The 25,654-nt window shown below is 44.2% G+C and overlaps 1 protein-coding gene and 1 non-coding gene across 2 annotated transcripts in view; both read left to right on the top strand.

Annotated features, from left to right (window-relative positions):
* Positions 1-1,280: 1,280 nt before the first annotated feature.
* Positions 1,281-25,654, top strand: part of RAB10 (RAB10, member RAS oncogene family) — a gene marked incomplete at its 3' end in the record, with an annotated part of 101,533 nt that continues 77,159 nt past the window's right edge. Inside the window, 1 exon segment of the mRNA NM_001280126.1 lies at positions 1,281-1,476. Within this exon segment, the coding sequence (NP_001267055.1) occupies positions 1,350-1,476 (127 nt within the window). The 5' untranslated portion in view covers positions 1,281-1,349.
* LOC112208332 (U6 spliceosomal RNA) lies at positions 9,441-9,547 on the top strand. The gene has a single exon (XR_002942734.1). It is a non-coding gene; the product is annotated as a U6 spliceosomal RNA (small nuclear RNA).

Raw genomic sequence — 25,654 nt, 5'->3', positions numbered from 1 at the left:
CTCCCGGATTCCTAAAGGACGGCAAAGGCCTGAAGCAGGTTCTCTGAGCACCGCACAGAACCTTCCGCTTCGCAGGGAGGTTCTTCCTGCGCCCAGGTGTTCCTCAACCTTCCTCTCCTCGCCCAGGAAGAGGTTGTGAGGATTACCTCATCCCAACCCGAGCAGCGTGGCCAGCTTTTCCATCTCAAACTCTTGCTCTTTAAGTCAATCCGGATGGAGCGCTCATGTTTCCCCGTCAGGGCTGGCCCTGGAGAGGGGGCACGCCGGGAGGCGTCTCGTTCTAGCAAAGAGGCTATTAAATGACCCAGGGCGCGGCTTTTTCTCGCGTTTACGAGCTCCACCTACACGGGAACACATGGCCACCCAAGCCCGTCGCTGCGCCAAGACCTCCAGCTCAACACACCCGACAAGCGCTGTGCAGAGAAACCGCAGCGCAGTCCAGCGGGAGACCCCGGGAGGGGAAGGAGGTGCTGGGCTCTGTAAGGGTGTCCCGGGGAGCGGGGAGCGGGGGGCGGGAGGCGGGGGGCGGGGGGCGGCGGGGGGCGCTGCGCCTGCGCAGTCGCTAGGCAGCTTCTCCCCCGGGGCGTGCTCGTAACGCCGCGCACCCTATCAGGCGGCCACAGGGAGCGCGCCCGCGGCCTCGCCCTTTCTCGCCCCTCCCTTCTCCCCTCTGGGTCCAGCCTCAGACTGAGGCTTGGAGACCGGAGCATTCCACTCGCCACTTCGGCGCGCCCCCATGCCCTCTTGTGCGCGTGCGCAGAGGCGGACCGCAAGGCTAGGGCGTGAGGGAAGGGCGGGCGTACGTCCTTGCGTGCGTCTCAGGCAGCGCGCACGCCGGCGTGGGAGGGCACGGGGAAAAGGTGGCTCTGGCCGGGGTGGCTCGGTTTCCTGGGGCTATGTAACTGAGCTCGTTGACTTGGGGGTCCTTCTTCGCTGCCCTCGCCGCGTGCTAGCAGGGAGTTTCCGCTCGGGAGAGAGACTGTCCTCACGCCCGCTGCGCCTCCTCGACGGCAGAGCAGGCTTGCTCGCCCGTGGGAGCGTCCCGGCCGAGAAGCCCTGAGGGGGGAGGGGAGGCCATTTTGTCCCGACCGACTCCCCGGAACCGGGCGGAGCGGCTGGGAGAGGCTGCGGAGCCGCGGTCGCCGCCCTCGCCGCCCTCGGAGGCACTGGACGCCGCCACTGTCGGGGCTTCCTCAAAGCTGTTCGTAGGTCGCCCGCGCCCTCTCGAGCCTTTTTCCCACGCTTCCCCGGTCCTCCGACCTGAGAACGCCCGAGTGAGGAGTTGGCCGTAGTGAGAGGGACCGATCCCTTGGGGCCGCCGGCGGCGAGAGCCCGAGCCGCTCCTCCCAATGGCGAAGAAGACGTACGACCTGCTTTTCAAGCTGCTCCTGATCGGGGATTCCGGAGTGGGGAAGACCTGCGTCCTTTTTCGTTTTTCGGATGATGCCTTCAATACTACCTTTATTTCCACCATAGGTAAGACCTGTGGGAGGACGGTGTACGGTCTCGGTAGCTGCATACCGTTTATTTTGCTCCAGACATCTTGCTTCCCGTAATATACGCCTTTGTTTCAGTGATTCCGATTCCAAACGACACATCCAAGTTACTGTTTGAATCGGCATCGAGCTTACTGGGGCGGGGTCTTCCCATGATTTCCATCCAGTCTTTTGCTTTCGAGTCTCCCACTATGCTCAGTGCCTTCTGTTACAAAATATGCATCATTTAACCATGTTCCAGAACCTTATTTCTTCAGGCGACTGGACTGGCTTTTTCCACATTTGCGTGGAATTAGTAGATGTGTGATATTTTTAAGGTATTTATTTCAGTGGTTGCGATTGAAGCAGTACTAGCTATTTGGGAAAGGCCTGAATTTATACTTTGGGGCAAAGAAAAGATTCCATATGGTGATAACTTAGAGTAAACTTGAGGGTTTCTGAGAAGAATAATTAAGGTAAATTAGAAGGGAAGAGTGAGTTGCCCTCATTCACTAATCCATTGATGTGTCAAACAATCGGAGGCTCTTCGCGCTTGGGGTGGGATTCTGGCATATTTGCCTCAGTGCTTTTCGAGACATCAACAGAAGCAGTAATCTGAGGGAGATGATCAGTTTCTGTCCTCAAACCCAACGGAGTGAAGTCAAGTTCTCTCTTCTATTTTATTTGACTCTAGTATTTACAGGAAAGTATTTTGCCAGTCATAGCCCTATGGACTTACAATGCACTTTCACCATGTTTCAGAATTACTTAGTGTGGAAGTAAGAGCTAAAGAGTGACCTTTTTAATCGAATTTCCCGTTTAGGAAAGGAAAAGGGAAGGCTCTAGGAAAGTCCCTTTTGAATCTGGTTAGAAAATTTAAGTGGCATTGACGCTAATTGTGCTATATTAATTGTGAAACCCATCCGCTCCGCAATAAATTTCTTAAAAGACACATGGCTCTCAGCATTGTGGCGGTGCAGTTGAACCCATTTTTAAATGTACTTTTATATTGAGACGCTTTTAAAAAGCAACTGCAGTCGTCTTTGAACTCTGGGAATTGTCAAAATTAAGCTGATTTGAAACAGTTTGTATAGCGTTACTGAAATATTTGGTTTGGGTTTTCTTTTGTGACAAATACCTGCTTCATTCTCACAAAAGAAATTATACTGAAATTAAATTGGACAAGTGATTTTTTAAATAGATTTTTATTTTGCTTACCTTTTTTGGGAGGCAAATTATCATAATCCTTATTTCCAGAGTATCATACTGTTTTCTTGGTCTGTCATAAATTTCATGAAACTTAGAGCTTGTTCTCTAACTTGTGGGTTAGAGAATACTAGCACTTAGCGCTAGCACTTCCCTAGCACTGTTTGCTTTTAACACTCCACTTTTAGCTGTAGCTGGCTAGGGTTAGGTGATCAGATGGGTCAGCAAATATTTATTGAGCACCTAATGCTGGGCACTGTTTTTAGGCACTGGGAATAAATGATGAACACAACAGACCCCTTGAGGAGCATTCCGGTGAGATCAATCATAATAGTGTGGAAGATGCTACAATAGTAAGCACAGGGAGGAAGAGTGGCTAGTCTAAATCGTGAGGAGTTTGAGCAGGCTTACGTAGAGATGATACCTAAAATGAAGTCTGGGCCGGGCGCGGTGGCTCATGCCTGTAATCCCAGCACTTTGGGAGGCCTTGGCGGGCGGATCACAAGGTCGGGAGGTCAAGACCAATTTGGCCAATATGGTGAAACCCCGTTTTTACTAAAAATACAAAAATTAGCTGGGCGTAGTGGCAGGCACCTGTAGTCCCAGCTACTCAGGAGGCTGAGGCAGGAGAATCACTTGAACCTGGGAGGCGGAGGTTGCAGTGAGCTGAGATTGTGCGCCAGCCTGGGCAACAAAGCCAGACTCCGTCTCAAAATAATAATAAATAAATGAAGTCTGAAGGACTAATAGGAATTGAGTCAGAGGGGTAGGATAGGGCCTTTCTGGAAAAGGGAGCATAGAACAAATGTATAGTAAGGTTGAGGATTTAATTCATGTGGTCAACTTTATTTATTTATTTTGAGACTGAGCCTCACTCTGTCGCCCAGGCTGGAGTGCAGTGGCGTGATCTCGGCTCACTGCAACCTCTGCCTCAGGGGTGCAAGCAATTCTGCTTCAGCTTCCTGAGTAGCAGAGACTACAGGTGCCCACCACCACACCTGGCTAATTTCTGTATTTTTAGTAGAGATGGTTTCACCATGTTGGTCAGGCTGGTCTTGAACTCTTGACCTCAAGCAATCCACCGCCCCAGCCTCCCAAAGTGCTGGGATTACAGGCGTGAGCCACCACGTCTGGCTGTGTGGTCAACTTTAACCTATCCTTAGGAACAGTGTGGAGTAGGAAGCAAAACATTAACTCTGTCTACTCCAATCTTTTTGTAAAGGGTGCATGCCCCCAACTAAAACTCAATCCTGTAAGATAATGGTATAATCTTTTTGTAGCCCTTTTACTTGGGAAGATGTGTGATGATTTTGGATCAAGTCTGCTGGGTTGGAATCTTGTTTCCACAGGTTACTAGCTGTGCAACTTTGGCAGATTACTTAACCTCTGTCGGCTTCAGGCTCTTTAAGAGTGTTAAGGCTGGGCACGGTGGCTCACTCCTGTAATCCCAGCTCTTTGGGAGGCCGAGGCAGGCGGATCACCTGAGGTCGGAAGTTCGAGACCAGCCTGATCAACATGGAGAAACCCTGTCTCTACTAAAAATACAAAAATTATCTGGGCGTGGTGGCGCATGCTTGTAATCCCAGTTACTCAGGAGGCTGAGGCAGGAGAATCGCTTGAACCCGAGAGACAGAGGTTGTGGTGAGCTGAGATCGTGCCATTGCACTCCAGCCTGGGCAACAAGAGTGAAACTCTGTCTCAAAAAAAAAAAAAAAAAGTGTCAATCATAATATCTACCACATAGGGTAGTTGTGAGGATTTTAGGGGTTAGTGAGAGTAAAGCACTTCACATGGTGCCAGGGCCAGGCACTTTGTAGGAGCACAGTGCATATTAGCTATATATAGAATATGTGACTCTTCTGCTGTGGAGGTGTGCCAGAACATGTTATTTTATGGATTGAACATCCTGCACACCGTGGTACCCAAGTATTTGTTGGTGCTCCACTAAACAATTTCTTTTTTTTTTTGAGACGGAGTTTCGTTCTTTTTGCCCAGGCTGGAGTGCAATGGTATGATCTCGGCTCACTGAAACCTCCGCCTCCCAGGCTTAGGTGTTTCTTCTGCCTCAGCCTCCCAAGTAGCTGGGATTACAGGCATATGCCACCACACCTGGCTAATTTTGTATTTTTAATAGAGACGGGGTTTCACCATGTTGGCCAGGCTGGTCTCGAACTTCTGACCTCAGGTGATCTGCCCGCCTCAGCGTCTCAAAGTGCTGGGATTACAGGCGGAAGCCACCACACTGCCCTCCTTTGTTTTTTTTTTTTTTTTTTTTTTTTTGAGACGGATTTTCGCTTTTGTTGCTCAGGCTGGAGTGTAGTGGCACAATCTCTGTTCACTGCAACCTCTGCCTCCCAGGATCAAGCGATTCTCCTGCCTCAGCCTCCTGAGTAGCTGGGATTACAGGCGCGCACCACCACGCCTGGCCAATTTAGTATTTTTAGTAGAGGTGGTGTTTCATCATGTTGGTCAGGCTGCTCTTGAACTCCTGACCTCAGGTGATCCACCTGCCTCAGCCTCCCAAACTGCTGGGATTACAGGCATGAGCCACTGCGCCCAGCCTAGACTCTGACATTTTCATACTTTCAGGTAAAAATGTTTTCATATATAAGATGTTGAATAGTGTAAGTTGAGAAAATAAATGATTCTGAGTACAGCTTGAACACATACATGTATTAGCTCTGTGCACAGGTTTAAAATACCATTGGGCGGGGCGCGATGGCTCACGCCTATAATCCCAGCGCTTTGGGAGGCTGAGGTGGGTGGATCAGGAGGTCAGGAGATCGAGACCATCCTGCCAAACATGGTGAAACTTCGTCTCTACTAAAAATACAAAAAATTAGCTGTCCGTGGTGGTGGGCGCTTGTAGTCCCAGCTGCTCGGGAGGCTGAGGCAGGGGAATGGCATGAACCCAGAAGGTGGCGGAGCTTGCAGTGAGCCGAGGTCGCACCACTGCACTTCAGCCTGGGCAACAGAGCGAGACTCTGTCTCAAAAAAAAAAAAAAAAAATCTACCATTGCGTTTAACCAGTGCCGTTCAAAAGAAATAATGTGAGCCACATATATTACTTTTAATAGCCACTTTTTTTTTTTTCTTTTTTAAGATACGGAGTCTTGTTCTGTTGCCTAGACTGGAGTGCAGTGGTGCAATCTTGGCTCACTGCACCCTCCGCCTCCTAGGTTCAAGCAATTCTACTGCCTCAGCCTCCCAGGTACTTGGGATTATAGGCGTGTGCCACCATGGCCAACTAATTTTTGAATTTTTTAGTAGAGACGGGGTTTTACGATGTTGGCCAGGCTGGTCTTGAACTCCTGACGTCAGGTGATCCGCCCATCTTGGCCTCCCAAAATCCTGGGATTACAGGCATGAGCCACTGTACCTGGCCAAATAGTCACATTTTAAAAAGTAAAAAAATTTTTTTTCTTTTTGAGATGGAGTATCACTGTGTTGCCCAGGCTGGAGTGTAGTGGCGCGATCTGGGCTCACTGCAACCTCCGCTTCCCAGATTCAAGCAATTCTCCCTGCCTCAGCCTCCCTAGTAGCTGGAATTACAGGTACCCACTACCACGCCCAGCTAATTTTTTTGTATTTTTAGTAGAGATGCGGTTTTGCCATGTTGGCCAGGCTGGTCAAGAACTCCTGACCTCAGGTGATCCACCCACCTCGGCCTCCCAAAGTTCTGGGATTACAGACGTGAGCCACCACACTTGGCCTAAAAAGTAAATTTTAATAATATATTTTAACTCATATCTAGAATGTTACTTTATTGTGTGATCAAGATTTAAAAATTGTTGAGGGCAGGTTCAGTGGCTCACACCTGTAATCCCAGCACTTTGGCAGGCCTAGGTGGGAGGATTGCTTGGGCCCAAGAGTTCAAGACCAGCCTGGGCAACGTAGTGAGACCCTGTCTGTATGAAAAAAAATTTAAAATTGTTGAGATATTTCACATTCTTTTTCTCTGGTTTGTAAGCTATGCTTACAACTCATCTCAATTTAGATTAGGCGTATTTCTACATGGATGTATATTATGTAATGAAAAAATAAATTTTAAAGAGGCATATTTCAAGTGATTAATAGCTACATGTGGCTTGTAGCTACCATACTGGATGGTATGTGTCTAAACAATGTAAAGTAGCCAGTTGGTCAACGTGCAGATGACTAGAAATACTTTGAATGTAGACTACTTTCAGGAATGTGTTAAATGTTATTAAGTGACGAGGGTTTGTTGTTGTTGTTTAAAAGATTAAATCTCACTCTGTCACCCAACTTGGAGTGCAGTGGTGCAATCATAGCTCACTGTAGCCTCGAACTCCTGGGCTTAAGCAATCCTCCTTCCTCAGCCTCTCAAGTAGCTGGGACTACAGGCGAGCACCATCGCATCTGGCTGTGTTGTTTTTAAAATCTAGAGCATTCTCTATAAATGATAATGAAATTTTTGAGTGGTCACTTGATTGTTAAAACATCCTGAGGACTGGGCGTGGTGGCTCAAACCTGTAATCCCAGCACTTTGGGAGGCTGAGTTGGGAAGTTCACTTGAAGTCAGGAGTTTGAGACCAGTCTAGGCAACATAGACCCCCATCTCTGCAAAAACAAAAAATTAGCAGGACATGGTGGCATGTTCCTGTAGTTCTAGCTACAGGGGAGGCTGAGGTGGGAGGATCACTTGAGTCCAGGAGTTCAAAGGTGCAGTGAGCTCGGATCACACCACTGCACTCCAGCCTGGGTGACAGAGCGAGACCGTGTATGATAAAACAAAAACAGAAAACATCCAGAGGTTTGTATAGAAGTAGTTATCTTGCAGGAGTTCAGAAGGACCTGACTGCCAAAATAAGGCAGGCCCTCATTATTTCAGGTGCAGTCATTTAAGTTTCTTATTGGCTATTGGTTTTTTGAAGAAATAATTTTTATAGATTTATAGGATGGTGTTCACAAAGACTACTGTATTTGAATTTTTCTATATATTTTCAATTCTCATACATCCGTATTAGAAATTATGTATTGTATTTATGGTCAGATTTATTGGAGACTGCTGCAAAAAACAAATTACTGGTATGGTACACTCAACCAATCTCAAAACGAATCCAAGGGCACCAGAATATAAGTTGCACAAAGGCAGAAATCTTTGTCTTTTTTTTTTTCTCATGTGTGCTAAACACCTGGAAGAGTACCTGCATTTAATGGGTGCACCATAAATAATGAATGAAGGCAGGCAGGTAGGCAGACAGGTGGTACAATCAGGATCCTCTTAATATGAATTGGGGGTAGTTTATGTAAAATTTTTCCTTTTTACCTACTTTCTGATCATTATATGAAGTAGATTGGGATCGGACTTACCAATATTAGCTGTGGCCGGGCGCAGTGGCTCATGCCTGTAATCCCAGCACTTTGGGAGGCCAATGCAGGTGGATCACCAGAGGTCAGGAGTTTGAGACCAGCCTGGCCAACATGGTGAAACCCCGTCTCTACTAAAAATACAAAAATTAGCTAGGCATGGTGGTGTGTGCCTGTTGCCCCAGCTGCTTGGGAGGCTCTGAGGCAGGAGAATTGCTTAAACCCGGGAGGCGGAGGTTGCAGTGAGTCGAGCTCGTGCCACTGCACTCAAGCCTGGGCGACAAGAGTGAGACGCTGACTCAAAAAAAAAAAAAAAAAAAAAATGTTAGCTGTTTGGCTTAATAGGGCAAGACTGCTCTTAGAAATTGAAAGGTTGGGGCTGGGTTTGGTGGCTCACGCCTGTAATCCCAGCACTTTGGGAGGCCGAGGCAGGCAGATCACCTAAGGTCAGAGTTCGAGACCAGCCTGGCCAACATGGTGAAACCCTGTCTCTACCAAAAATACAAAATTAGCCGGGCGTGGTGGCGCATGCCTGTAATCTCAGCTACTCTAGAGGCTGAGGCAGGAGAACCGCTTGAACCAGGGAGGCGGAGGTTGCGGTGAGCCGAGATCGTGCCATTGTAATCCAACCTGGGCAACAAGAGCAAAACTCTGTCTCAAAAAAAAAAGAAAAGAAAAAGAAATTGAAAGGTTGTTTGAAAAATAGTCTTAAGAGAGTTACTGCTTTTGGATGAGAAGATTTCAGTGGTTGATTTGACCATAACCATCTTGGTAGTATGAGCTCAGGAATGAGTTACTTATTAGTGATGTGGGAATTACATGGATTTGTCCCCAAAGCACAAGCTTTTAGTGGGCTGCTTCTATACTGGATGTGCTACCTTTTGGTGTCATTAATCCTTTCTCCACCACAGGCTTACTCATTTTTTAACAGGGAATATTTTTCACTGGGAATTGGAGTCTCTCAGCTCCATGTAAGAAATCAAGTTGGTAAAGGCTCTTGTCCCTAAGAGAGGTATAATACATACATTTTGTTGTCAGGATGATTTTGCTAAGTTTTGGAAGAGTAGGTTGGTTCCACTAACCTGCATTTAAGAAACGATTGATTAGGCTGGGTGCTGTAGGCTCACACCTGTATTTCCAACACTTTGGGAGGCTGAGGCAGGAGGATAGCTTGAGCTCAGGAGTTCGAGACCAGCCTGGGCAACTTAGCGAGACCCCATCTCTACAAAAAAAAGCTTTTAAATAAAAAATTAGCTGGGTGCGGTGGTGTACACCTGTAGTCCCAGCTACTCAGGAGGCTGAGATGGGAGGATCACTTGAGCCCAGGAGTTTGAAGCTGCAGTGAGCTATGATTGTACCATCTCACTCCAGCCTGGATGACAGAGTGAGATTCTGTCTTAAACAAAAAACCCCAAAAGACCATCCAGAGTGCTTGTCTCGGTAGCATATATACTAAAATTGGAAGGATATGGAGAAGATTAGTATGGTCCCTGCGCAAGGATGACACGCAAATTTGTGAATTGTTTCATAATTACTATTTAAAAAAAAAAACCTCTGTAGGTATTTCTCCAAAGAAGCTAAGCAGATGCCCAATAAACATATGGAAAGATGTTCAGCATCACTAATAATTAGGGAAATGCAAATCAAAACCACAGTGAGATGTTATTTTGTGACCATTTAGGATAGTTATAACAACAACAACAAACGACAAAAGCAAGTGATGAGGTTGTAGAGAAATTGGAACCTTGGTGCATTGCTGGTGGGAATGTGAAATGGTGCAGCCACAGTGAGAAACAATAGGGTGGTTTCTCAAAAAATTAAAAATGAAATTACCGTATGATCTAGTGATCTCACTTCGAGTTATATCCAGGATAATTTAAATCAAAGATTCAAACAGGGCCAGGCAAGGTGGCTTATGCCCGTAAATTCCAGCACTTTAGGAGGCCAGATCACTTGGGCTCAGGAGTTCAAGACCAGCCTGGGCAACATGGTGAGATCCTGTCTCTACCAAGAAACCCCCCAAAATTAGCTGTACATGTTGGCGCATGCCTGTAGTACCAGCTGCTTGGGAGGCTGAGGTGAGAGGATCACTTGAACCCGGGAAGCGGAGGTTGCAGTGAGCTGATAATCATGCCACTGTACTCCAGCCTGGATGACAGAGCAAGACCCTGTCTCAAAACAAACAACAACAAAAAAGACTCAAACAGCTATTTGTACACCAGCATTCATAGTAGCATTATGCACGATAGCTGAAAGGTGGAAACAACTCACATGTTCCTCAGTGGATAAATGGATAAACAAAATGTGGTATACACATAGAATGGAATATTATTCAGCCTTAAAAGGGAGGGAAATTCTAACATGCTACCACATGGATACGCCTTGAAAATAGTTTACTAAGTAAAATGAGTTGGACACAAAAGGACAAATAATGTGTGAGGTACCTATAGTAGACAAAATTAGTGGAATAGTGGTTACTGGGGCCTGGGAGACAGAGTAATGGGGAGTTATTGCTTAAGGATCACAGAGTTTTAGTTTGGAAGGATGAAAAAGTTCCAGAGAGGAATAGTGTTGATGGTTGTATAACAGTGTGAATTAATTTAATGCCACTGAATTGTACACTTAAAAATGTTTGAAATGCATGAAAAGACAAATACTATGTGATTTCATTTATATGAATATGAGGCTATCTAAAGTCAAATTCATAGAAACAGAAATAATGGTGATTACCAGGGGCTGGGGAAGAGGGAAATAGGCAGGTGTTTAATGAGTATAAAACAACGCATTACAGTTTTGCAGAATGAAAAGGCTCTGGAGATCTGTTGCACAGTGGTGTGATACACTTAACACCTACTGAACTGTACACATTAAAAATGGTTAAGATGGCAAATTTAATGTTATGTTTTAGAAAATGGTTTAAATGGTAAATGTTTTAGATATATTTTCCCCACCGCTCAACAAAACCCAAAAAACTAACACTCCACCCAGTTCTCTAAAAGAGCATTTGATCACAGACGGCCCCTCCTGTTCCAGGTGTTAGCTACTGTTAACCAGTGGTTGTGAATCAAGAGGATCCTTTATGGTACTTTCCCATGCTTTAATATCACTGGTCTGTACTTTCAGTTGTTGAAGGCAGATTTGTCTTTTTGTTGTCTGTATTTGCATAGACCTTCTTGGAATGTTAGAATCACAGAATGTTAGTGCAGGAATGAACCCTTAAATGAATTTTCAAAGTGGGAAAACTGAGACTGGTGAGGTGAAGTAACTTCCAGAAGGCCAAAAGGCCACATGGCTAATTTTTTTTTTTTTGAGATAGAGTTTCACTTTTGTTTCCGAGGCTGGAGTGCAGTTGCGTCATCTTGGCACACTGCAACCTCCACCTCCCGGGTTCAGATGATTCTCCTGCCTCAACCTCCCGAGTAGCTGGGATTACAGGCATGAGCCACCACTCCTGGCTAATTTTTGTATTTTTAGCAGAGACAGGGTTTCGCCCTGTTGACCAGGCTGGTCTCAAACTCCTGACCTCAGGTGATCCACCTGCCTCGGCCTCCCAAAGTGCTGGGATTACAGGTGTAAGCCATTGCGCCCCGCCAGGAGTTTTTATTAGAATCTACAACCAATCTTATTCATAACCACATTGCTCATTCTGAGAATTTCATTGTTGTGTTAAAAAAAATCAATGATAGTTTTCCTGCTCATCAATTTCAATTTGAAAAGTAGAGTTGCTGTGGTTTTGTTTTTGTTTTTTTTTTTTTGGAGGGGCACGAATAGGTAAGTAACAAGTCTTAGAATAAAATATCAAGGATTTTGTTCGGGTTACTTGTCCTTTGCCATCTTAGTGCATAATAGAGAAGAGCCGATGATGTTTCTTTTCAAGAATTGTGGTGTATAATGACGCACAAGCATGGCAAAGGAAATACTGGTATTCTCGTTTTGTTTGCAAAAGGGAGAGGCTAATAAGGGAAATACTGGCAATCTCTTTCAACTTTTTTTTTTTTTTTTTTTTTTGAGACCGAGTCTCGTTCTGTCGCCCAGGCTGGAGTGCAGTGGCACAATCTCGGCTCACTGCAAGCTACGCCTCCCGGGTTCACGCCATTCTCCTGCCTCAGCCTCCTGAGTAGCTGGGACTACAGGCGCCCGCCACCACGCCCGGCTAATTTTTTGTATTTTTAGTAGAGGCGGGGTTTCACTGTGTTAGCCAGGATGGTCTCGATCTCCTGACCTCATGATCCGCCTGCCTCTGCCTCCCAAAGTGCTGGGATTACAGGCGTGAGCCACCGCGCCCGGCCGTCTTTCAACTTTTAACAGTAGAAGGTTGCCCAGGCAGAGCTGTGGTAGCAGTTGTGAAGAACGGAGGAGTAGGAGCTTGTTGAGTGTTGATTTACAAGTAAGAGACCATTATTTAGCACAAAATATAAATTGTATGATTAGCTGAAGAGATTTGCCTGGGAAAACTGTTTATTGAGATGGTTAAGTCATAAAGGAGGAGTTTCATTTTTATTTGATTTGATTTTTGTAGAGACAGGGTCTTGCCGTGTTGCCCAGACTGGATCAAATTCCTGGGCTCAAGCAGTCTTCCTGCCTCAGCCTCTAAAGCCACCAAGGCCAGCTTTTTAAAACTTTTATTTTATATATAAAAAAAGAGTTTAAAGGAGTTACAAAGGATGTTGAGGTTAACAGGACATCTGAACCCAGAAGACTAAAAGTCTTGTAAAGGTCATAGAGGTGGGTCCTTCAAATAGATGAATAATTGAGGGTTTATGAAATTAGTTCATTAAATTTGGACTATAAGAAAAGGAATTTGAGGCCCGGTGCGGTGGCTCACGCCTGTAATCCCAGCACTTTGGGAGGCCAAGGCCGGCGGATCACCTGAGGTCGGGAGTTCGAGACCAGCCTGACCAACATGGAGAAACCCCGTTTCTACTAAAAATACAAAAATTAGCTGGGCATGGTGGCGCATGCCTGTAGTCCCAGCTACTCGGGAGGCTGAGGCAGGAGAATTGCTTGAATCTAGGAGGCAGAGGTTGTGGTGAGCCGAGATCACATCATTGCACTCCAGCCTAGGCAACAAGAGTGAAACTCCGTCTCAAAGAAAAAAAAAAAAAAGAAAAGGAATTTGAAAAGTTGATTAAAATGAAATTTTAGTGAAGAAAACTCAGTCTTAAGGGAAATCTGAAATGAGAAAAACGTTTTTATTTGAAGACAGTGCAGTGTATTTTGGGTTGCAAGCATAAGTGATTGCTTGATGTTTATTCTTCTTTCCAGAGCTGAAAAATAATATTTTTGAGGAAAACAGCAACTATTAATGGAATGCTACATTTCTTTTTTTATTATTTATTATTTACTGTTGATTAAAAAAAATTAATAGAGATGGGGTCTCGCCATGTTACCCAGGCTGGTTTCGAACTCCTAGGCTCAATCAGTACTCCTGCCTCAGCCTCCCAGAGTGCTGGGATTTATAGGTGGGGACCACCACGCCTGGCCTAGAATGCTGTGTTTCACATATGACCCAGAAACAGAGCTTCCAAGGTTTAAAACATTAGAAAATGGAAAAACCATTATTCTGGAGACCCAAAAAGTACATCATATCAAAATTAGAACAAAGGACAGTGTTGATTTGTTTCTTTCATATAATTAGCAATGCTTCTGTACGGACTTTTTTTAAGTTGAAATTTTTATTAAGATAATTGTAATTTCTCATGCAGTTGTAAAAGATAATACAAAGGGATCTCTTGTATACTTTGCCCAGTTTCTTCCAATGGTAGCAGTTTTGGGAAACTTTTATAACATCACAACCAGAATATTGACATCTGGTGTAGTACACCAGCCTTATTAAAATTCCCCAGTTTTATTTTTATTCATTTGTGTGTATATGAAATTTGGTACAATTTTGTCATTCATAGGTTCATGTATCCACCACCATAGTCAATATACAACAGTTCCAAGGAACAAGGACCCTTCATGTTCTTTTGTAATTATAGCCTCCCGATATTTCTACACTCCAAACCTTGGTAACTATGAAACTGTCCTCCATTTCTAAAATTTTGTCATTTTACAAATGTTGTATAAATGGAATCATATAGAATGTAACCTTTTGGGATTGGCTCCCCCCCACCCCCCAACTCAGCATAATTCCCTGGAGATTAATCCAAGTTGTGTGTATCATTTGTTTTGTTTGTTTGTTTGTTTGTTTTTTTATTGAGACAGAGTCTTGTTCTGTCGCCTAGGCTGGAGTGCAGTGGCACAATCTCGGCTCACTGCAACCTCTGCCTCCCAGGTTCAAGTGATTCTCCTCGCCTCAGCCTCCTGAGTAGCTGGGATTACAGGCACCCACCACCATGCCCAGCTAATTTTTGTATTTTTAGTAGAGATGGGGTTTGACTACATTGGCCGGGCTGGTCTTGAACGCCTGACCTCGGGTGATCTGCCTTGCCTGCCTCGGCCTCCCAAAGTGTTGGGATTACAGGTGTGAGCCACCATGCCTGGCCTGTTTTTTTTTTTGGAGACAGAGTCTCACTTTGTTGCCCAGGCTGGAGTGCAGTTGCACAATCTTGGCTCACTGCAACCTCTGCCTCCTGCGTTCAAACAATTCTCCTGCCACAGCCTCCCAAGTAGCTGGGACTACAGGCATGCACCACCACACCCAGCTAATTTTTTTGTATTTTTAGTGGAGACGAGGTTTCACCATGTTGACCAGACTGGTCTTGAACTCCTGACCTCAGGTGATCTGCCGGCCTCGGCCTTGGCCTCCCAAAGTGTTGGGATTACAGGCGTGAGCCACCGTGCCGGGCCCATTAGTTTTTTTTTTTTTTTTTTTTTTTAATTGTTGAGTAGTATACTTAATGGTATGTACCATTTTGTTTAATCTTTACCCATTGACTGACATCTGGGCTGATTCTAGTTTTTAGCTAATATGAATAAAGCTGCTAGGAATATTTTGTGTACAGGTTGTGTGATCATAAATTTTTGTTTCTTTGGAATAAACACCCAAAACTGCAATTGTTGGGTCACATAGTAATTGCATGTTTCGTTTTATAAGAAACTGCCAGACTGTTTCCAGAATGGCTATACCATTTTACACCCCCATCCTCAGCAGTGTATGAGTGCACTTTCTCTGCATCCTCACCAGCATTTGATAATGTTATCATACTATTTTGTACTTTAGTCATTCTGATAAGTGTGTAGTGATAATCTCATTGTGGTTTTTAATTTGCATTTTCCTGATTGCCAAAGGTGTTGAAAAGTCCTTTTATGTGCTTATTTGCCATCTTTGGAAAAATGTCTGTTCATGTGGTTGCCAATTTTCTAATTGGATTGTTTTTTAACTGTTGAGTTTAGAGAGTTCTTTGTACATTTAAAATTCTAGTCTTGACCAGGTGCAGTGGCTCACACCTGTAATCCCAGCACTTTGGGAGGCTTAGGTGGGTGAGTTGCTTGAGACTAGCTTGGGCAACATGGCGAAACCCTATCTCTACAAAAAAGAAAAAAATTAGCTGGATGTGGTGGTGTGCACCTGTAGTTTCAGCTATCTGAGAGACTGAGATGGGAGCATCAGCTGAGGCCAGGGAGGTTGAGGCTGCAGTGAGCTGTGATCACTCCAGCCTGGGCGACAGTGAGACTCTATCTCAATACAATAAAATAAAATTCTAGTCCTTTGTTGGATATGTGGTTTACAGATATTTTCTTCCAGTCTGTAGCTTGTCTTTTCATCCTCTTCACATGGGCTTTCACAGGGCAAACATTTGGAACTTTGATGCGGTCCAATTTATAAATCATGCTTTTGGACTTTCCTCTCTTTTTGTGGATCATGCTTTTGGTATTTAGGAACTCTGTCCATCATAGATCCCAAATATTTTCTTCTGTGTTTTCCTAAAAGTTTTATAGTTTTATATTTTACACCCTATTTTGAGTTATTTTTGTATATGGTGGGGGGTTTAGATTGAGGTCGACTTTTTTTTTTTTTTTTTTTTTGCTTGTGGAAGGGATGTCTGATTGCTCCCGTACCATTTATTTAATATGAAGGCCTTTTCCCCTCTCCTAATTTCATATAGTTAATCAGATGATGTAGGAGTTCTCAAGATTTCAGAGATTCTGTATGACCTGACAGGAATGAAAATTGACTTAGTGGTTGACTCTTGCCATAATTTACACTGCGCTTTCTGAAAGTTTTTTTTCCCTCTTTTTTTTTTTTCTTGAGATGGAGTTTAGCTCTTGTTGCCCAGGCTGGAGTGCAGTGGCACGATCTCTGCTCACTGCAACCTCCACCTTCTGGGTTCAAGTGATTCTCCTGCCTCAGCCTCCCAAGTAGCTGGGATTACAGGCACGCACCACCACGCCTGGCTAATTTTTGTATTTTTAGTAGAGATGGGGTTTTACCATGTTGGCCAGGCTGGTCTCGAAATTCTGACATCAGGTGATCCTCTTGCCTCAGTCTGGGATTACAGGCATAAGCCACTGTGCCTGGCCTAGATGAGAATTTTAACCTTTTATAATCTCATCCCACTCTCTGTTTCAGTTCTTTGTTAAAATGGTATGCAGTGGTTACATTACTATGCCTGTATAAATATTCCATTTAGTTAAGTAGCCTACTATATTTCCTTTGTTCTGAAGTTAAAAATTCCTCTTTATTTGATTAATCTCCATCTTCCTATGTACTCCAGCAACCTCTCAAAATGAATTTCCACATAGCCAAACCACCAGATAATAATCTTTTGGTTTCTGTTGTTTTCCTGGACACCTCTCTGCTAGATACTTTCTCTGTCCTGCTTCAATAATGGACTGGTTATTAATTATGCCTGGTTGCACAATTAATGCCTTGGGAATTTCCTAAGGGTCTCTCCTGTATGCGATACCCTGTTTTTTTGCAATACCTTTCTTTGTTGGTTTACTGCCTTTGAGCATATCATCCTATCGTAGCTTTTTGCTAAAAGGGTACATGGTAAAGGAAATTTTTTGAGGCTTTCCATGTTTGACAAAGTCTGAATTCTTCCCTTTTCACTCAGTCCAGTGTTTGACAAGGCATAGAGTTCTAGGTTGAAAACAGTTTTCCCTTAGGACTTTGAAAACATTACTCCATTGTCTTCTAGTTGCTGACAGTTCTGATACCATTCTGATTCTTTATCCTTTATTTGTAGGATAATTATTTATTTATAGTAGCCTAGTTTATCTTTGGAAGATTTCTAATTTTTTAAGTTCTTAATAAAAAATTTCATAATTACGTACCTTGGTAGGTGGGTCTTTTTTATAAATCTGTTGTTCTGGGTACTGGGTGGGCCTTTCCAGGTCCTTCCAACTTTGTTAATTTGTTCTACTGCCTGGGAGATTCCTTTGACTTTATCTTTTTACCTTTATATTGAAGGTTTTCAGCTGTCATATTTTTAATTTCTGGTAGTTTTTTCTTGTCTATTCCTTAATTTTTTTTTGGAGACAGGGTTTCACTCTGTCACCCAGGTTTGTGACAGCCTTACTGCACCTCAACCTCCTGGGCCCAAGCAATCCTCCCACTACAGCCTCCTGAGTGGTTGGGACCACAGGTGCATACCACCACACGTGGCTAATTTTTTCTCTTTTTTTTCTATACATGGGTCTCATTTTGTCTCCTGGGCTCAAGTGATTGTCCCACTTCAGCCTCCCAAAGTGCTGAGATTACAGGTGTGAGTCCTTGTGCCTGTCCTTAAATTTTTTTGTTTGACTTTTCTTTTTAGAGACAGAGTCTTGCTCGTCTCCCAGGCTAGAGTGCAGTGGCGTGATCAGGGCTCTCTGCAGCTTCAACCTCCCGGGCTCGAGAGATCTTCCTGGGTTCAAGTGATCTTCCCACCTCGGCCTCCTAAGTAGCTAGGACTACAGGCATGTGCCACTGCATCTGGTTAATTTTTAAATTTTTTGTAGAGACTGGGCCTCACTATGTTGTCCAGGCTGATCTTAACTCCTGGGCTCAATTGATCCTCCTACCTTGGCCTCCCAGAGTGCTGGGATTTTAAGTGTGAGCCACCATGCCTGGCATAAATTTGTTTTTTAAAATTCTTGTTTTTTGAATATACTATTTTCTCTTCTTGGAGGATAGCTTATTTGATGTTTTCTTCTATTTCTTACTTTCTCTTCCCTTCCTTCAAGTCCTCCCTTTTTGCCCCCTCCCCCTTGTTTTATTGTAAATTTTTTTTGGAAGCCTTCCTCAAATGATTGTTGATTTCAGACTGCACATTCATAATTAAGAATGAGTCATTAAAGGCCAGGCGCAGTGGCTCACGCCTGTAATCCCCGCACTTTGGAAGGCCAAGGTGGGTGGATCACGAGGTCAAGAGATCGAGACCATCCTGACCAACATGGTGAAACACCGTTTCCACTAAAAATACAAAAAAAAAAAAAGCCGGACGTGGTGGTGAGTGCCTGTAGTCCCAGCTACTCGGGAGGCTGAGGCAGGAGAATCACTTGAACCCAGGAGGCAGAGGTTGCAGTGAACCGAGATTGCGCCACTGCACTCTAGCCTGGGTGACAAAGCGAGACTCCGTCTCCAAAAAAAAAAAGAGTCATTAAGGCCAGGTGAGGTGGCTCACGCCTGTAATCCCAGCACTTTGGGAGGCCGAGGCAGGTGGATCAGGAGGTCAGGAGTTCCAAGACCAGCCTGACCAACATGGTGAAACCCCGTCTCTACTAAAAATACAAAAATTAGCTGGGCATGGTGGCACGCACCTGTAATCCCAGCTACTCAGGAGGCTGAGTCAGGAGAATCACTTGAACCCGGGAGGCGGAGGTTGCAGTGAGCTGAGATCCCGCCACTGCACTCCAGCCTGGGCAACAGAGCGAGACTCAGTCTCAAAAAAAAAAACCAAAAAGTCATTAAAAAGATGTTTGCAGCAGGACGTGGTGACTTATGCCTGTAATCCTAGCACTTTGGGAGGCTGAGACAGGAGGATTGTTTGAGCCCAGGAGTTTGAGATCAGCCTAGGCAACATAGGGAGACCCCGTCTCTACAAAAAATTTAAAAAAAGAAAAGTAACTGATCATGGTGGTTCACGCCTGTAGTCCCAACTACTTGGGAGGTAGACGTAGGTAGATTGCTTGAGCCTGGGAGGTTGAGGCTGTAGAGACCCATGATCACGCCACTATTCTCCAGCCTGGGCAACAGAGTGAGATGCATTCTCAAAGAAAAGATGTTTTCAAGGTCTAAACATGGGCAGGGCTTTTCACTGGTGGGCTCTGCTACAAGATGATGGAACCGTGAGCCAATTTTTTTTTTTTTTCCACTGAGAGATTCCAAGCATTAATGTTTGTTGGTCTTGTTTCTGGAGCCATTCTGTTTCTCCAGAGAAAGACTCAGATCACCTGCCTCGAATTTGGGGAGGAGAATGTAAGCTTGACTGCCTGCTTTCTTGAATCTGAGCAGCTAAAGGAACTTGGGTGGGCAGGTGTGGGGTTAACTTTAGTTTCATTGTACACATTTGTATTTAATCTTATTTTTTCAAATCTCCTATCTGTAGTCTCATTCCCATACTCCATTTAGCCTGGTGTTGCTGAGTGTATCTGTTGCAGATTTTCTAGAGAATGAGCCTTTAGACACCTGCTTGGTCTTGAGGGATGACAATATTGGTATGTGAGATGGAAGCTATGTGTTGGGGTGTCCTTATATACACCCCTCACTTTCTGCCTTGGTGTCTGATATCTCTTACTGCTAAACCCTCCCAAATGAATTGACTTGTTCCTCTTTGATGTCTTCAGTGGGCCTTGAAGTCATAAGCTTGTTTTCATCTACTGTGGTTACAGTTGCAATGTCTATTCATTGAAATGGAGGAAAAGTTTATATTTCTTGTTTTCTCTATGTTGGTGTGACTTTGGAGAGAAGGGGTTAGAAAGATCTCTCTGCTGTCTCAACTGGAGGTTGAGGTAATTTTTGACTTCAAATGATTTTTGACTCCACTTTTTTAAAACTCGTAACATTAGTAGAGTTGGGGTGAATGATATTTTGCTATTGTTTTTGTAAATATCCAGTCCTCCTTCAAAATAATGAGATTTTTGTTCTTTAGGATAGTGGAATGTAGTATTGAGTCCAAGTAGTTCCACCACTATCCAGATCAGTGACATTTAAAGGAGACAGCTTTAATTTAGATGTGTAATTTTAAGCTGATTTACTTGGGGGGAAATGGAGTATTTTTGCTTTTTGAACAAAGTAGAACTGTAGTCTTAAATTTCAATCTTATGATCTTGATGGATACTATTTTATAGAATACTGAACAGCAAGTGATTCAGCAAATTCATAATCTATTAGAGGATTTCAGTGGGTCCTATATATCATAGCACTTGGCATTGAATAATAAGTTATCATTCTTGATTTTTTGCTGGTTTGAAACCTGGTAAATATTCGTGCTTACAAAGTGGGAGTATTGTTCATCTACCTCTTTATATATTCTTAGTCTTACATAAATGCTTTTGCTTTCCTTAAATTAGATATTAATGGACAAGTGTATATTTCTTTTTTTTTTTTATTTTTTGAGATGGAGTCTCACTCTTGTCACTCACGTTGGAGTGCAATGGCACAGTCTCGGCTCACTGCAACTTCTGCCTTCCGGGTTCAAGCGATTCTCCTGCCTCAGCCTCCTGAGTAGCTGGGATTACAGGCGTGTGCCACCACGCCCAGCTAATTTTTGTATTTTTAGTAGAGACAGGGTTTCATCATGTTGGCCAGGCTGGTCTAGATCCTCCTGCCTCAGCCTCCCAAAGTGCTGGGATTACAGGTGTGAGCCACCACACCCGGCTTCTTTTTCTTTCTTTCTTTTTTTTCCTTTTGTTCTTTTTTTTTTTTTTTCCTGTTTTTTTGAGCTGGAGTCTTGCTCTGTCGCCCAGGGTGGAGTGCAATGGCGTGATCTCGGCTCACTGCAACCTCTGCCTCCCAGGTTCAAGCAATTCTCCTTCCTCAGCCTCCCAAGTAGCTGGAATTACAGGTGCCCACCGCCACGCCCAGCTAATTTTTTTTTTGTATTTTTAGTAGAGACAGGGTTTCACCATGTTGACCAGGCTGGTCTGAAACTCCTGACCTCAGGTGATTCGCCTGTCTTGGCTTCCCAAAGTACTGGGATTACAGGCTTGAGCCACGGCGCCCGGCCTAATGTTTGTATTTTTAGTAGAGACGGGGTTTCACCATGTTGGCCAGGCTGGTCTGGAACTCCTGACCTCAGGTGATCCACCTGCCTCGGCCTCCCAACATGCTGGCATTATAGGCGTGAGCCACCACACCTGGCCGGATAGGGGTGTAATTCTAAAAAATCTAGTAGTTTCTTTTTGCATATTTTAATGTGGGGATATATATTCAGCATAGTTAATAGGCAAGAGTGCTATGGAAGGTAAATATAATATCAGAATAGTTGTTCAAACATTAACTCTCTAAGAGATTAAGCATTTTTAAAACTTTTTCATTATTTTGAAAAATTTCTAACCTGCAGGAAAGTTAGAACACTCATTACGATGAATCCCGTTAGATCTTCCAGATTCACCAGTTGTCAGCATTTTGCTACATTTGTTTTTATATCTCTCAAGAGAGTTTATTTTGCTTGTGATGTAATGTCTGATTCAAGATAGATTAAATTAACCAAGTCTGATGGCACACGCCTGTAGTCCCAGCTACTTGGGAGGCTGAGGTGGGAGGGTTGCTTGAGCCCAGGAGGTGGAGGTTGCAGTGAGCTGAGATCACATCACTGCACTGCAGCCTGGGTGACAGAGTGAGACCCCACCTTAAAAAAAAAAAAAGATTAAAGATCTGCATTTTGAGATGAGCATAGTCTTTTTTTTTACGAACTAGAAAATTAAGTTATAATCCCCTGTGTTTGCCATTTATTGAAAAAAAAAATTGAGGCTTTTAATATGTTAGGCACCCTCTACTAAGCACTAGGGATGCAATGGTGTGTAGTATACAGTTGGTGGCTGCTCTTGTCTAGTTTCAGTTCTAGTGGAGGATTGTTAGAAGTGCACTAAAATCCAACTACTTTCTTATCATCTGAAGTTAGAATATGATTCTCAGTATCTTTGTTGCTCTTCTAAGACATTTTACATTGTGGGAAATACAGGCTTTATGCCTTTTAAGTCACTATTTTTGTTTTTTGAGACAGTAGCTGGGATTACAGGCATGCGACACCACACTTGGCTAATTTTTTTTTTTTTTTTTGGAGATACTCACTCTTTCTCCCAGGCTGGAGAGCAGTGATGTGATCTTGGCTCACTGCAACCTCTGCCTCCCGGGTTCAAGTGATTCTCTGGCTTCAGCCTCCTGAGTAGCTGGGACTACAGGTGCACACCACTGCGCCCAGCTAATTTTTTGTATTTTTAGTAGAAATGGGGTTTCAACATGTTGTCCAGGCTGGTCTTGAACTCCTGACCTCAGGTGGTCTGCCTGCCTCAGCCTTCCAAAGTCCTGGAATTACAGGTGTGAGCCACCCTGCCTAGCCTAATTTTTGTGTTTGTAGTAGAGATGGGGTTTTGCAGTGTTGGCCAGACTGGTCTCAAATTTCTGGCCTCAAGTGATCCACCTGCCTTGGCCTCCCAAATGCTGGGATTACAGGTGTGAGCCACCATGTGCCTGGTCTGTGTTTTTTTGTTTTGTTTTCTTACCTTACATAGTTATTGTTGATGTACCTCCAGAAAGATGTAGAACTTTTTTTTTTTTTTTTTTTTTTGAGACAGGGTCTCACTCTGTCACCCAGGATGAGCGCAGTGGCACAATCACAGCTCACTGCAGCCTCAAACTTCCAGGCTCAAGCGATCCTTCCACCTCAGCCTCCCAAGTAGCTGGGATGACAGGCACACACCACCACACCTGGATTAGTTTTTTTTAGTAGAGATGAGATCTCTCTATGTTGTCTAGGCTGGTCTCGAACTCTTGAACTCAAGGGATCCTCCTGCCTCAGCCTCCCAAAGTGTTGGGATTACAGGCGTGAGCCACCGTGTCTGGCCTTTCTTTTTCTCTTTTTTCCGTTTTTTGAGATGGAGTCTTGCTCTGTCGCCAGGCTAGAGTGCAGTGGCGTGATCTCGGCTCACTGCAACCTGCGCCTCCCGGGTTCAGGCAATTCTCCTGCCTCAGCTTCCTCAGTAGCTGGAACTACAGGTGCGTGCCATCACACCCGGCTAATTTTTGTATTTTTAGTAGATACTGGGTTTCACCTTGTTGGCCAGTATGGTCTCGATCTCCTGACCTCATGATCCACCCACCTTGGCCTCCCAAAGTGCTGGGATTACAGGTGTGAGTCACCGAGCCTGGCCCTTTGTTTTAAGATGTAGAATTTTAAACACTCAGTTTAGTAAGACTACATTTATCTAGAAATTAGTCTTTTATCAATCTTTGAGTACAATCCAGACTCAAAATAAACAAGATATATTTTAATGTATTCCCTAAATTATTTATTTTTCTTGAGACAGATTCTAGGTCTGTCACCCTGGCTAGAGTGTAGTGGTGTGATCATAACTCACTGTAACCTTGAACTCTTGGGCTCAAGCAGTCTTACCCATTAGCCTCCTGAGTAGCTAGGACTACAGATGCATGCCACCACACGCAGCTAGATTTTTTTGTTTTTTGTAGAGGCAGAGTTTTGCAGTGTTGCCCAAGTTGGTCTCGAACTCCTGGCCTCAAGCGATCCTCTTGCCTCCTAAAGTGCTGGAATTACAGGTGTGAGCCACTGAGCCTGGCCCTAAAAACTGTGTGGTGCCAACTATGAAGGACTCTGATCTGACAATAAGCTTGTACTTTGCTATATAGAGGCGTCGTGAGTGGCAGCATTAGTTCTATGCCACGTATTTCTGGTACTGCCACTGGCTGGGCCAATTGGTGCCATTAACTTAGGGAATATGCAAGAAGGAGCAGATCTGAGAGGCATGATATTCCACCCTGTGACATGTGCTTGTAGGATATCTAAGTTAACGTGTCCCGTAGACATTTGTATGTTATGTCTGGGAGGTAAGGAGTAGAATCTAGTCTTGAGAAATAAAACTACTTGAAGTCATAGTGGCTTCAATGAGCATGGAGTGAGAAGACCTCCAAAAGCTAAGGAAGCTGAGCATGGTGGTGGGTGCCTGTAGTCCCAGCTACTGGGAGACTGGAGGCAGGAGGATTGCTTGAGCCCAGGAATTCGAGGTTGCATTGTGCACAGTTGCACCTATGAATAGCCATTGCATTCCAGCCTGGGCAACATAGACAGTCTCTAAAAAAAAAAAAATTAAAAAATAAAAACTATAAGGAATACTAACATTTAAGGTGTAGACAGGATAGGAATCCAGCCAAGAAATTAAGAAGCAGTGGCTAGAGTGGTTGGGGGTATGGTGTAGAGAAAAAGAACATGGATTAGTTAAAATTTGTTTTGTCCCTTATTTGACTAAAGGCAAGTTTCTTTCTTTCATTCATTCATTCATTCAGAGACGGGGTCTCACTCTTTCCCCAAGGCTGGAGTGCAGTGATGCGATCTCTGCTGACTGCAACCTTCATCTCCCGAGTTCAAGTGATTCTCTCACCTCTGCGTCCCCAGTAGCTGGGATTTACATGCAGGCGCAACCACACCCGGCTAATTTTTGTATTGTTAGTAGAGACGGGGTTTCACCATGTTGGCCAGTCTGGTCTCAAACTCCTGACCTCAAGGGATCCACCTGCCTTGGCCTCCCAAAGTGCTGGGATTACAGGTGTGAGCCACCATGCCTGGCCTAAAGGCTAGTTTTAAAGTCTCTCTGAACTTCTCTTTTAGATAGGGGCTGATAACCCCTACTTTGAAAAAATTGATTGAATTAAATGGAAAGATGTGAAGTGTAGTACAGAACCTGGACCATAGTAGATACTCAGATATTTGTTAAGAAGACTAAAAATCTTGGAGGTATCCTTGATGCCTCCTTCACTTGTATCTCACATTAGCAGATTCTTTTGGATTAACCTCCAGAATTTCCCTGCTTCTCATTATCTCCGCTGCTACCAGCCTGGTCCATGACACCATCATGTTGCCTGGATTATTGTAAGTTCTTAGCTGGTCTCCTTGCTTTCTTTCTTGTCCTCTACAACCCCTTCTTGACAAGGGGGCACCTATAATGATTCATTTAAAGTTGAATTCATATATGTCACTCTTCTACTCCTCTGCTTAGAGCCTTTAGTGGCTTTCAATCTCAGAAAGAACATGTAAGGCTCCGTGTCCTTACATGATATCCTGATGCTTTTTTCTTTTCTTTTTTTTTAAATTGAGACAGGGTTTTGCTATGCTGCTCACTCTGGCCTGGAATTCCTGGGTGCAAGCAGTCCTCCCACCTCAGCCTCCTAAGTAGCTAGGATTACAGATTTATACCACTGTACTGTGCCCCGGCTAAATCTGATACCTCTTTGCTTTGAGCTTCAACTCCTAACTTAGATTGTTTGTTTTGTTTACCCTGCGGCAATTCATCTTTGCTCTCTTTTGAACTTGCCAAGCACACTCCTGCCTCAGGACCTGTGTGCTTGTTGTTCTCTGGCTGTAGCCACTCTGCCTAGGTACTTAACTTGCGTGGCATATTCTCTCATTTCTTCCAGGTTTCTGCTCAGATAGCATTTTGTCAATGAAGTCTTCCCTTTCTATCCTATAATAAAATAGCAACAGCTCCCCTCTTCCAGTTCAGATCTACCATTCTGCTTACCTGACTTCTACACAGTAATT

This window comes from Pan troglodytes, chromosome 12 (assembly GCF_028858775.2).
Source record: "Pan troglodytes isolate AG18354 chromosome 12, NHGRI_mPanTro3-v2.0_pri, whole genome shotgun sequence".
In the NCBI taxonomy this organism is placed as follows: Eukaryota; Metazoa; Chordata; class Mammalia; order Primates; family Hominidae; genus Pan; species Pan troglodytes.
Note: the sequence above shows the minus strand (reverse complement) of the source record. Positions and strands in the feature narration are given on the sequence as shown.